General features: G+C 42.4%; 1 protein-coding gene across 1 annotated transcript; it reads right to left on the bottom strand.

Moving 5' to 3' along the window:
• Nucleotides 1–1,814: 1,814 nt before the first annotated feature.
• On the bottom strand, nt 1,815–13,093 carry LOC118993694 (putative serine protease 47). Its single transcript, XM_037056172.1, is given in 4 exon segments — nt 1,815–1,840; nt 1,843–2,123; nt 3,544–3,726; nt 12,987–13,093. Coding segments are annotated over 4 exon segments (597 nt in total).
• Nucleotides 13,094–13,684: the final 591 nt, after the last annotated feature.

Genomic DNA, 13,684 nt, shown 5'->3' with positions numbered 1-13,684 from the left:
CTTTCCTCAGACCTCCACTTATCCACTCATCCTTCCCTCCATTTTTTCCATCAACCACCTTTTCATTCATCCTTCTATTCTCCTGCCCATTCCTATCTCCATCTATCAATATATCTACCCTCTCTATTTATCTGCCTGCCACCTACCCACCCACTCACCCATATATTTTCCTTCTATTCACCCACCCTCTCACCTATACCCCCAATCCTTTCACCCAGCCACTCATCTATTTATCTATCTTTGTAGTAGTCATCTTTTAGGCACTAATGATACAGGAGAAACTTTTCATTGGAGGAGATAGGCTAAGTGATGTAAATACAATTATTTCACATCTAATAAGTAGCGTGAAGGAAATAAAACAGAAGATGTGATAGTAGGAATTGTCTATTATAGCTCACAATCAAGTAAATCTCCTTGGAGGAGGAGCTGAGTTGTAAATGTAATGTAGAAATGAGTCATGCAAAGATCATCAGCAGAGATGAGAGTCAAGGACCAGACCCTGAGATGAGGATGACCTTGGTATGTTCAAGGCAGGAAAGAGACCTGGTAACTGGAATAGCATGCATGCGGGATGCAGTAGGAAATAAAAGAGAAGGATTGGGGCCAACATCATGCAGAGGCTGATAGCTAAGTTATAGAGCTTGGACTGTTTTCTAAGCACAAATGAAAATGCACTTAGGGTGCTGAGTAGGGAAGTGGCATGACTCCTTTTAACTCAAACAGACAGCTGTGTAGAAACTAAAGCAGAGAACACAGGGTGGGAGCTGGGAGACCATTCTGGAGGTCCAGGCCAGCAATGATGTTCTATTGAGCCAGCGTGACAGTGGTGAAGTACCTACCACGTGCCAGGCCCTGTGACACAGACTGTGATATTTAAATGAGTAAGATGCTATCCCCACCTTCAAGGAAGAATCAGCTTCTATGTGTGTGCATGTGTGTATATGTGTGTGACAGAGAGAGAGAGAGAAAGAGAGAGAGAGAGAGAAAGAGAGAGAGAAAATAAATATGTCGGTGCCCTGGTTGTCCTATGATTAGGAGTTCCTGAAACTTAGTAAGCAAGGGCCAGGGATTCTGGCATTTCCCACCCAGTGAAGACATGGTCTGTCCAAAATGCCTGTACTACCTCTATTGAGAAACACCATACCAAATTATGAGCCTATGAATAGTTATAAATATGTTATTTCTTCCCTGTATAACATGAGTATTTCCTGAAACCATTAACACTCCTTTCTTTAATAAACACTCCTGTCCATAAGTCTTTACCTATGTTTTTCCCTTCAACCTAAAAAATAACAAATGTTTTTTTCTATGTTATTCAGTTCACCTAAAGAGCTCATAAAGTAGACAATTTACCAAAATGAGGTTCTAACTTGATCATTTTAGGCTCAGAGGTCAGAAGACATAAATATGTTTTCTTTTCCCCTCTCCCAAGCACCTTGTCCAGAAATGGGAAATCAGGGTGTTGGCAGTGGCCTGGAATGGGCCAGGCCCCAAGCACGATGTATAAGTAATACAAAGTCATCTCAGATAAATGGATGATTAAAATCTTGGAACTATGAAGACTCTAAGACTCCAGATTCTTGATTTCAAAAGTGAAAGTCCCAGACTTTCACACTCTTCAACTTAGGGAACTCTGATGCTTTAGAATCACACACATTTCAGAACTAAGACTTAGAATGGTCCAGTCCTCTGGAAATGAGGCATTAAGGGCCAAAGACCAGTGGTCTCTTTGCATGGGGACCTTTCAATCAGTTATTCCTCCCTCCTTCCCGCCCCTCCCCCACCACTGCACCCCTCATTTTCCCTCCCTGCTCTCACCCACCCACCTCTCCCACACCCCCTCACTGTCCTCGCTGAGCATCCCCCAACCAGTTATCCAGCAGGACGAGTAACTGGGCAGCTGCACTCCAGGGATTGGGAGGCAGGCAGGACTAATGTAGGAGGTGAAGTTCACAGGCAGGTGCAGCTGCAACATGGCTATGTCGCTCCCAAAGGGGTGGAACTTCTCAAAGTCTGGGTGCATAATAATCCGGTTCACGGCCATCTTTTGGGTGTGCTGGGTGTGCTGGTACAGCTGGGTGGTTCCCAACAGAATCTGGTAGTCCTCTGGGAAATGGGATTTGCTATAGGAAGAAAGGGCCACTGTCAGCATCATCTCTGAGTGTTTGGGCCAACTCTCTCTCCCTGCATCCTTGTCTACCTGTCCACACCCTTGTGGTCTCCCCACTCCTCATGGTGCCGGCAGCTTTTGTCTTCCCTTTCTAACTATCAGGGAAGTTAGGCTGAATGATGGTCTATTCACAACCCCAGGACACACAGCTTCCCCATCATACCCTAGAATTGAAGGAACAGAGATACCTAATGCTAGAGGGGCCCTTGGTGGGGCCATCACATAAGTGTCTCTGGGTTGTACAAAAGAGGAGGTATACAACCCTAAGCTTTAACTGGACCCTTTCCAAGGCTCCCCATGACTTACCACCTCGTCCCAACACTTTTCCTCCCTCTCCTTTCTTCAAACACCTTCTTGCCCAAGGGCTGCTTGTTCACTTGGTTATAAGCATTCACAAAAGATGTGTTCAATGAGCAAATGAGTGCAGGAAACAAAACCTCACCTTGATCTTTGAACATGTGTGATAAAACTTTCCACCTTCCTGACTTTGTTTGCATGGCTCATCCACCTGGAAAGCCTTTCCCTTTACTCCCCAGACCCAAACTCTTTTTCTTGGTCAAGCCCCTTCTGCTCCATACCAACTATATTTCCTTACCTTCCTGCTTCTCCTGTGGGGTTGGCCCTTCTCACCCCATGTTGGACTTTCTTTCCTGACAGAATGGAAGCATAGAAAAGTAGGGTCTTCCCAACCTCTATGCCACAGAGGGGCTCACATGAAGTGTGGCACAGAGAAGGTACCAACAGGACTCTGGACTTTCAAAGCCAATTGCTACATGAACCCCAACACCCTGACCAAGGCTGTGATGTCTCTTCTTCCTTGGGCTTATTCCTTGCCTATTCAGAAGTTGGACATTGAGCCATTCCTAGAGGAGCTGAAAAAGTTAAGACTCCTAAGTAACCATGTCACTCACTAAGGTCACCCACACAGCCTTGCACCACAGCTTCTCCCAAGCATGCAGTTTTGCTGAAGTGATGAAAATTGCTCAGTTGCTGCCTGTCATTGCAGCCCCAGGTCCCTACCTGTATTCTGACACTCAGGAATATGAGGACACTAAGGAGAAGTTGTGGTCTGCGGTGGCAAAGAGCCAGTGCATGGCAGCTTGAATGGACACAGCCAATCAGCTGGGGGACAGGTACAGAGGCTAGGAATGAAGGATGAGGAGGTTCTGGACAGGAGAGTGGAGAAAAGATTTCCAGATTGAAGGAATGCAGATTGAAAGGAGGGAATGACATGTTTTTGAAGGCCATAGGCTGCTTCAGAGAAAAGCCTAGAGGAGCTGACATGGTATACTCATCACCCCTTTTTTTCCTCTTTCCCTGCATCTTCCTCCCCTACCAGACCATCTGCTGGAGCCCCAGGGAGGAGGACTCACTTGAGAAAGCAGTGGGCAGTGGAAACCAGCCAGAAGGAGTCGATGAGGACAGCTCCGCAGATGTGCAAGTTTCGGTAGAGCAGGCTGGCCTGCCATGGCCACTGGCCAGCCACAACATCCTGGCCACCATAGATCTTCCCCATCACCTTGGGCTTCCCACACACTGTGGAGACAACACCTGGCCTATGTTAGAGACATCAGCTGTATCCCAAATGCCACTACCAGGGAGGCCCTTCTCTACCTCATAGATGGGGAAAGAAAGGCCAAAGTTCAAGTGGCTTGGCGAAAATCACAGGACTACCTGGAATTTGCCTTCACTGGTTGCTGCCAAAGACTGGATAGCAGAGCATAGCTGAGCAAGTCCCATAGGGTGGGGCAAGAGGAAACAAGGGTGGCCACAGCAGCTCACAATAGTATTTCCTAGAAGACAGATATCCCTGAGTGGGTCTTCCAAGGGCTGGGCACATCAAAGGCATTATTTTCCTCAACAGCACATGCTATGCCTACTCTGAAGATCAAAGAACTAAAGGCCTCAGAGAGTAACAATGTGCCTTGCTTAAGGTTGTGGCTTCTAAGTGTTTGCCCTACCACCTTACTCCAGTATCTCAGGCAGACAGTTTCATGGGTAGGAGTCTGGTGCTATGTGACTTGGGGAAATTTGCTCCCCATATTTGACTCAAGATTCTACATTTCTGAAATAAGAGGAGTGGTACCAGTGGAGCTCCTAAATTTATAAAACAAATACTGAGGGACATAAAGTAAGAGATTGCCAGTAATGCCATAATTTCAGGGGAATTTAACACCTATTGATACCAATGGATACATTATCCAGACAGAAAATCAACAAGGAAACAGCAGCTTTAAATGACACATTAGACCATATGCCTTTAATTGATATTTTTGGACCATTTCAATACAAAGCAGCAGAATATATATTCTTTTCAAGCACACATGTAATATTTTATATGTAGACCACAAAAAGAGTCTGAATGAATTTAAGAAGATTTAAATTATATCAAGCAAATTCTCCAACCACAAGGGTATAAAACTACAAAGTAATTACAAAAAGAAAATTGAAAAACAAACACATGGAGGCTAAATAAAATGTTACTAAACAGTGTATGGGTTAAAAATGAGATCAAGGAAGAAATCAAAAGATAACTTGACACGAAAGAAAGTGAAAACACAATGAACCGAAGTATATGGGACAGAGCAAAAGCAGTTGTAAGAAGGAAATTCACAGCAATGTGGGTCTACCTCAGGAAACAAAACAAAGGTCAAATAAACAATCTAACTTTACACCTAAAGAAACTAGAGTGAGAACAACAAAGTTCAACATGAGACTTCTGCCAAAGTGGAGGCATAGGTGGAAACACTGTGCCTCCTTGCACAACCAAGTTTAAAGTCAACAAAGTTTCAGTAACAAAAACGCAGCCAAAACACAGAAAGTTGAACTATATGGAAGTCTGACAACAATGAACCATTCGGCCAGACTGGTAAGAGGGGCAGAGCCAGCAGCAGAGCGGGATCAGGCAGGAAAGATCTCCTGACCTAGGCACGCAGGCAGCCGTGGGGAGATCCCAGGTGTGGGATAGCAACAGGTGGACCCAGTGAAGGTGCAAGGCAGCAGGCTGACCTCCGTCACATATTCAAGCAGATAAGCCAGTGAAGGAGGGAGCAGTGAGACAGACCACACAGGTCCCAGCAGCGGAAAGCAGCAGAGGAGACTGCCCTTGTCCCTCTTGACCCCACCCCCACATACAGCGTCACAACCCAGGGACTGAGTTGCCCCACCCTGGTGAACACCTAGGGCTCCATCCCTCATACGTATGTAACAGGTGCAAACAGACCAAAACATGGCTCAAGAAGAACTCAAAGCCCCAGAGCCAATAACTCTAACCAACCAAGAAATAGCCAACCTATCAGATGCACAGTTCAAAATACTGGTGATCAGGATACTCACAGAACTGGTCAATTTTAGTCACAAATTAGAGGAACAAATGAAGGCTAAACTAATTGAAATGAAGGGAAATGCACAGGAAACCAATAGTGATGGAAAGGAAACTGGGACTCAAATCAAGGGAGTGGACCAGAAGGACAGAAAAAATGACCAAACACAAAAATATGAAGAAACAAGAATTCAGAAAAATGAGGAGAGGCTTAGAAACTTCCAGGACATCTTTAAACACTCCAACATCTGAATTACAGGGGTACCAGAAGGGGGAAAGAAACAGCCATGAGTGGAAAACTTATTGGAACAAATAATAAAGGAGAACTTCCCCAATCTAGTAAAGAAAATAGACTTCCAGGAAGTCCAGGAAGCTCAAAGAGTCCCAAAGAAGTTGGACCCAAGAAAGAACACACCAAGGCACATCATAATTACATTAGCCAAGATGAAAATGAAGGAGAGAATCCTAGAAGCAGCAAGAGATACGGGGACAGTCACCTACAAAGGAGTTCCCTTCAGACTGTCAGCTGATTTCTCAAAAGAGACCTTACAGGCAAGAAGGGGCTGGAAAGAAGAATTCCAAGTCATGAAATCCAAAGACCTACAGCCAAGATTGCTTTATCCAGCAAAACTTTCATTTAGAATGGAAGGACAGATAAAGTGCTTCTCAGATAAGGGCAAGTTCAAGGAGTTCATCATCACCAAGCCCTTATTATATGAAATGTTAAAGGGACTTATCTAAGAAAAAGAAGATTAAAAAATATGCTCAGTGAAAGGATAGCAAACTCACAGTTATTAACAACCACACCTAAAACAAAAACAAACTAAGAGGACAGCTAGATCAGAAGCAGAACCATAGAAATGAAGATCACATGGAGGGTTAGCAACAGGGGAGTGGGAGGAGGAGAACAGAAGGAAGGTACAGAAAGTAAGTAGCATAGATGGTAGGTAGAAAATAGACAGGGGAGAGGGCGAGAATAGTAGGGGAAATATAGAATCTAAAGAACTTGAGACACATGGACATAAACTAAAGGCGGGGGAGGATAGTGGGTGGTGGGGGAGGGGGTGTGCAAGGTGGAGGGGAATGAAGGGGGGAATTAGAACAACTGTAATGGCATAATCAATAAAATATATTTTAAAAATAGTGAGAAAGAGTACAGGAAACAGTAAATGAAGTACAGTGACAAACAACATTGAAAAACAAGCAAACAATGATGGGGTTAAAAGGAAAAATAAAATTTGTATTAAGAAATTAAAAAAAAGAAAAGCAAGCCTTTACTTTAAAAAAAAAATTTCCTAGAGCAGTCTGTCAACTCTGTGTGAAATGGGAAGTGGGTGTGACAAATGATGACACCCATGGAAAGCTGCTACCTGATGACACTTGGAAGTGACTGCTCTTAACATCACGGGCATGCACACTTTAAACAATAAAGATATGTACATACAGTTGAAAAAAAAGGTTCAACATGAGTAGAAGGAAGAATAATAAGTCAGCATGTAAATAAATAAAACAGACTTAAAAAAATACAAAACATCAATGAAACTAAGAACTGGTTCTCTGAAAAGACAACCAAAATTGACAAAGCTTTAAACCAGACTCATAAAAAAACAATAGAGAGAGGACCAAAACAAATAAAATCATAAATGAAAAACAAGTGACAAATGACACCACAGAAATACAAAGGATTTTAAGAACATACTATAAACAATTATAGGCCAACACTTTGGACAATCTAGAAGAAATGGATAAATTCCTAGAAACCTACAATCTTCCAAGATTGAATCAAGAAGAAACAGAATATCTGAAGAGATAAATCAAAATAATAATAAAAAAATACAACCAAACAAAATTCTCAACCAGATGGCTTCACTGGTAAATTTTATCAAAGTTCAAAGAAGAATTAACACCTATCTTTCTCCAAAATTACAAAATTTCAAGAGGCAAGAAGGCTCCCAATCTCATTTTACAAGAATTACCTTGGCCAGATTACCTTGAATCCAAAACCAAAGACATTACAAAAAAGAAAATTGTAAGCCAATATTCCTGATAAACACAGATGCAAAGAATCTCAACAAAATATTAGTAAACTGGACTCAGCAATAAATCAAAAAGATCATATAGTATGACCAAGTAATATTTATTCCTGGGTTAACTATATGCGAATAACTAATGTGATATAACACATAAACAAAATGAAGGATAAAAATTGTATGATTAGACCAATAGGTTGAGAAAAAGCATTTGACAAAACCCAGCATCTGCATATGTTAGAAAAAGTTTGAATACAGGAAACATACCTCAATATAGAAAAGGTCATATGTGACAAACACACAACTTACATCATAGTCAACAGTGAAAAACAAAAAGAATTTTCCTGAAGATCATAAACAAGACAAGGATGCCCTCTTTCACCACTTTCATTCAACATAAAAGTAGAAGTTCAGGCAACAACAATCAAACAAGAAAAAGAACTAAAGGGCATCAAAATTGGGAAGGAAGAAGTAAAACACTTATCATTTGCAGGTGAGGTAATACTATATGGAGAGAACCCTAAATATTCCACCAAAAACTATTAAAACTGTTAAGTGAATTGAATCAAGTAGCAGTATACAAAATTAATATTCAGAAATTGGTTGCATTTTTAAAATATATTTTATTGATTATGATATTATAGTTGTCCCATTCCCCCCTTTATTCCCTTCCACTCTGCATACCCTCTCTCACCTGTATTTCCCACCCCCTCCCCAACCTTAGTTCATATCCATGGGCCGTACATATAAGTTCTTTAGCTCCTGCATTTCCTGTACTGTGCTTGTCCTCTCCCTGTCTATTTTGTACCTACTATTTATGCTTCTTATTCCCTGTACCTTTTCACCCATTCTCCCCTCTCTTTCCCATTGATAACCCTCCAAGTGATCTCCATTTATGTGATTCTGTTCCTGTTCTAGTTGTTTGCTTAGCTGTTGTTATTTTTTAGGTTTGGTTGTTGATAGTTGTAAGTTTGTTGTCATTTTACTGTTCATAGTTTTGATATTCTTTTTCTTAGATAAGTCCCTTTAACATTTCATATAATAAGGGCTTGGTGATGATGAACTCCTCTAATTTGACCTTATCTGGGAAGCACTTTATTTACCCTTCCATTCTAAATGATAGCTTTGATGGATAGAGTAATCTTGGATGTGGGTCCTTGCCTTTGATGACTTGGAATACTTCTTCTGAGCCTCTTCTTGCCTGTAAGGTATGTTTTGAGAAATCAGCTGCTAGTTTTATGGGAACTTCTTTGTAGGTAGCTGTGTCGTTTTTCTTGCTGTTTTTAAAATTCTCTCCTTATCTTGAATGTTGGATAATGTATTTATGATGTGCCTTGGTATGTACTTCCTTGAGTCCAACTTTGTTTGGGACTCTAGGCCTCCTGGACTTCCTGGAAGTCTATTTCCTTTGTCAAATTGGGGAAGTTCTCCTTTATTATTTCTTCAAATAACTTTTTAATTTCTTGTTTTTCTTCTTCTCCTTCTGGCTCCCCTATGATTTGGATGTTAAAACATTTAAAGTTGTCCCAGGGTACTTCCGCCAAGATGGAGGCATAGGTGGAAACACTGTGCCTTCTCCCACAACCAAGTTTGAACACAACAAAAGTTTGGAGAACTAGGACACACCCAAAGACCAGAAAACGGAATTATACGGAAGTCCGACAACTACGAACCATTCAACGGGGACGGTAAGAGAGATGGAGCCAGCAGCGGAGCTGGGTCGGGCAGGACAGATCCCCCAACCTAGGCGCGCAGGTGGCCCGGAACCAGTTGGTGTGTGGGGCAGACTGACCGCAGTTGCACATTCGCGTACAGTGAGATGGACCACACAGACCCCAGGGAGCGAACCCAGAGGTGGAGGGCTGACGGCGGTGGCACACTCACTTGCAGTGGAATGAAACGCGTGGGCCTGGTGACGGTGGTGGCTGTGGCACCAGGGCCCTGGCGGCAGACGGGAAGCCATTGTCCCTCTTTGACCCCGCCCCCACATACAACGTCACAACCCAGCGACTTAGTTGCCCTGTTCTAGTGAACACTTTAGGGCTCTGATCCTGCTATGGAACAGGCACGAACAGCCCAAAAGATGGTGCAAGAAGAACTCAAAGTCCCAGAGCCAATAACTAAGCGACCGAGAAATTGCCAGCCTCTCAGAAGCACAATTCAAGACACTATTTATCAGGATGCTCACAGAACTGGTAGATTATAGTCACAAATTAGAGGAACATAGCCACAAATTAGAGGAACATATGAAGGCTAAACTAATTGAAATGAAGGGAGATGACCAGGAAACCAATAGTGATGGAAAGGAAACGAGGACTCAAATCAATGGAATGGACCAGAAGGAAGAACAAAACATCCCACCAGAAAGGAACGAAGAAATGAGAATTCAAAAAAATGAGGAGAGGCTTAGGAACCTCCAGGACATCTTCAAACGTTCCAATATCCGGATTATAGGGGTACCAGAAGGGGGAAAGAAACAGCCACTTGTGGAAAACGTATTTGAACAAATAATAAAGGACAACTTCCCCAGTCTGGCAAAAGAGATAGACTTCCAGGAAATCCAGGAAGCTCAGAGAGTCCCAAAGAAGTTGGGCCCAAGAAGGAACACACCAAGGCACATCATAATTACATTAGCCAAGACCAAAATGAAGGAGAGAATCCTAGAAGCATCAGGGATAAGGGGACAGTCACCTACAAAGGAGTACCCATCAGACTGTCAGCGGATTTCTCAAAAGAGACCTTACAGGCAAGAAGGGGCTGGAAAGAAGTATTCCAAGTCATGAAATCCAAAGACCTACAGCCAAGATTGCTTTATCCAGCAAAACTTTCATTTAGAATGGAAGGACAGATAAAGTGCTTCTCAGATAAGGGCAAGTTCAAGGAGTTCATCATCACCAAGCCCTTATTATATGAAATGCTAAAGGAACTTATATAAGAAAAAGAAGATGAAAAATATTAACAGTGAAAGGACAGCAAACACACAGTTATTAACAACCACACCTAAAACAAAAGCAAACCAAGAGGACAGCTAGATCAGGAGTGGAACCATAGAAATGAAGAACACATGGAGGGCTAGAAACAGGGGGGTGGGAGGGGGAGAAGGGGGGAGAAGGCACAGAAAATAGCATAGATGGTAGGTAGAAAATAGATAGGGGAGAGGGTGAGAATAGTGGGGGAAATATAGAATCTAAAGAAGCTGAGACACGTGGTTATAAACTAAGGGGGGGAGAATGGTGGGGGAGGGAGTGTGCGGGTGGAGGGGAATGAAGGGGGGCAATAGAACAACTGTAATGGTATAATCAATAAAATATATTAAAAAACACACAAAAAATAAAAAAATAAAGTTGTCCCAGAGATTTCTAAGCTTCTGCTTATTTTTTTTGAGTTCTTGTTTCTTCATTATGCTCTGGTTGAATGTTTATTTCTTCCTTCTGGTCCAAACTGTTATTTGAGTCCCAGTTTTTTTTTCCATCACTGTTGGCCTCCTGTACATTTTCCTTCATTTCACTTTCACAGCTTTCACTTTTTCCTCTATTTTGTGACCATACTCAACCATTTCTGTGGGCATCCTGATTACCAGTGTTTTGAACTGTGCATCTGATAGGTTAGATACCTCTTCATTGCTTAGTTGTAGATTTTCTGGACCCTTGATCTGTTCTTCCATTTGGACCTTTTTTTTTTGTCTCAGTGCACCTGTAATGTAGTAAGGGGCAGAGCCTTAGGTATTCACCAGGGCAGGGTAATCCTCATTGCTGTGTTGTGGCACTGTATGTGGGGAAGGGGTCAGAGAGGGAACAATACTGCTTGTTCACCTTTCTGCTGGCTTTCAGTCACTCCTCTATGAGCCACAAGCAAATTGGGCCCTTCTGGTATTGATTCCTGGGTGGATGGGTTTGTGTACCCTCTAAGACCCTGTGGGTCTCTCTAACTAACAGTCTTGTGAGGCTGGGAGTTTCTCCTGCTGCCTCAATCTCTACAGGATTTCTTTTAGTCACATGCTTTGAGGCTTTATTTCCCCACCCGGGGACACTAGGTTGTACAGTTTGTATCACTCTCCAGTTGTTATTTCCAGTTTATCCACACACAAATGTGGGACTGTCTCCTCCTCCAGCTGCCACCTTGCTATGGATCCTCTCCACTCAGCTGCCCTTTTCTGCCCCTCCTACCAGTCTGGATGAATGTTTCCCATTTAACTCCTTGGTTGTCAGACTTCCATACTCTTCGATTTTCTGTCAGTTATGGTTGTTTTTGTTTTTAAATTTGTTGTTGTCCTCATTTTGGTTGTTCTAGGAGGCACAGTGTATCTACCTATGCGTCCATTTGGCCAGGGTCAGGTGCTTTTCTTGGTTGCATTTTTATATGCCAATAACAAACTACCAGAAAGAGAAATTAGGAAAACAACCCCTTTAACATTGCATCAAAAATACCTATAAATAAATCGAACCAAGGAGGAAAAAGCCCCATTCTCAGAAAATTATAAGACATTGAATAAAGAAATCAAAGAATATATAAATAAATGTAAGCATATACTGTGCTTATGGATAGAAAGAATTAACATGTCTGTGCTACCCAAAACATTCTATAGACTCAATGCAATCCCTATCAAAATACCAATGGCACTTCTTACAGAGCTAGAACAAATAATTCTAAAATTTAGATGGAACTACAAAAGACCCTGAATAGTTACAGAAAGCCTGTGAAAGAAGAACAAATGTGGATGTGTAAATCTACCTGATATCAAACTATACTACAAGGCTATAGTAATAACACTGCATGGTATTAGCATAAGAAGAGATACATAGATCAATCAACAGAATAAAAAATGCAAAAATAAAGCCACATCCATATAGGCAATTAATGTATGAAAAGAAGGGAAGAATATACAATGGGGTAAAGACAGTGTATTTAAGAAATGGTGTTGTAAAAACTGGACAGCTGCATGCAAAAGAGAGAAAGATAGAAAGAAACTAGACCAGCTTCTTACACCATATACAAGAATAAACTCAGATGAGAGGCAAGATGGCTGAGGAGTAAATGGAAGACCCACTAACCACCTCCCAGTACCAATCTGAAATTACAAGTAAATTGTGGGAAAATCAACACAAACAGACAAGTGAATAATAGCAAGAGAGAAACCTTATAACCTTGGAGAGAGAGAAGAATTATCTTCAGCAGTAATTTATTGGTAAGGGCTGAAGTGGAGACTTGAGAGGGCTGGCTGGGCACCCACAAGCAACAGCATTGGAGGGATAATTAAGCTATTGGTTGGATCCCCCTGAGAACTGTGGGGTCTAAATCCAAAGCTGGGATCCCCAGCCTATAGTACTAGATCCCAAAAATTACATAGGTAACAACCAGTGGCAAAAAATGTCAGGGTTGCTCTATGCCAGAGAAGGGTGGCTAGAGATGCAAAGAGCCATGTGAAGGGGCAAAAAAAAGATTTCATTTGCATCCACTCACTCACCTACGGCTCTGGTAAAAGTGGCAGCAGAGTGGGCTAAAGACACTTGAGGAGAGACTGGGGACAGAACCTTGGGAAGAGTTCTGAGAAAGTAGCTTCTGGGATCGCATTGCTGAGTCATACCCCCTACAGTCAGAGCCATCCTGCTCGGGCAGACAACTCCACTCTGAACAGCAGCAACCTGTGGGGAAAAAACAGCCCCACTCCTAGGAGAAAATCTACCCCAGTTCTATGGTGCTTCAACATCACTGCTGAGTGAGGAGTGATTAGAATAACAACCGAAAGAGAAAGCCACAAATAGTAGATACCTAGCAAATGGGGTGCAAAGTGGCCTAGAGATGCTTGAGGAGAGACTGAAGACAGAAACTTTGGAGAAAGAACTGAGAGAGGAATCACCAGGATCCCAGTGCTAAGTCATTTCCCATACGGCAGCAGCCATCCTGCTCAGAAAGATGACTCCCCTCTGAGTGACACCAGCCTGAGGGGAAATAAGAACCCTGACCTCAGGAGGAATTCTGCCCCATGCACTCAGTCTTAAGCTTGACTGCTGAGTGAAGAGTGACTAGACTAATAACTGAATGAAAAAGCCACAGGCAGTAGACACCTGACAGTCTAGGAGCAGGCTGCCCTAGGTCAGATGGGGTCAACATTTCATATCAAAAGGAGGCAGATTCAGAAAGAAAAAACACTGGAAAATACTA

The sequence above is a fragment of the Sturnira hondurensis genome, unplaced genomic scaffold, assembly GCF_014824575.4.
Source record: "Sturnira hondurensis isolate 20B ecotype Veracruz unplaced genomic scaffold, ASM1482457v3 Scaffold0008860, whole genome shotgun sequence".
NCBI classification, from domain to species: Eukaryota; Metazoa; Chordata; class Mammalia; order Chiroptera; family Phyllostomidae; genus Sturnira; species Sturnira hondurensis.
The sequence above is the reverse complement of the archived record's forward strand: the minus strand, read 5'-3'. Positions and strand labels throughout refer to the sequence as shown.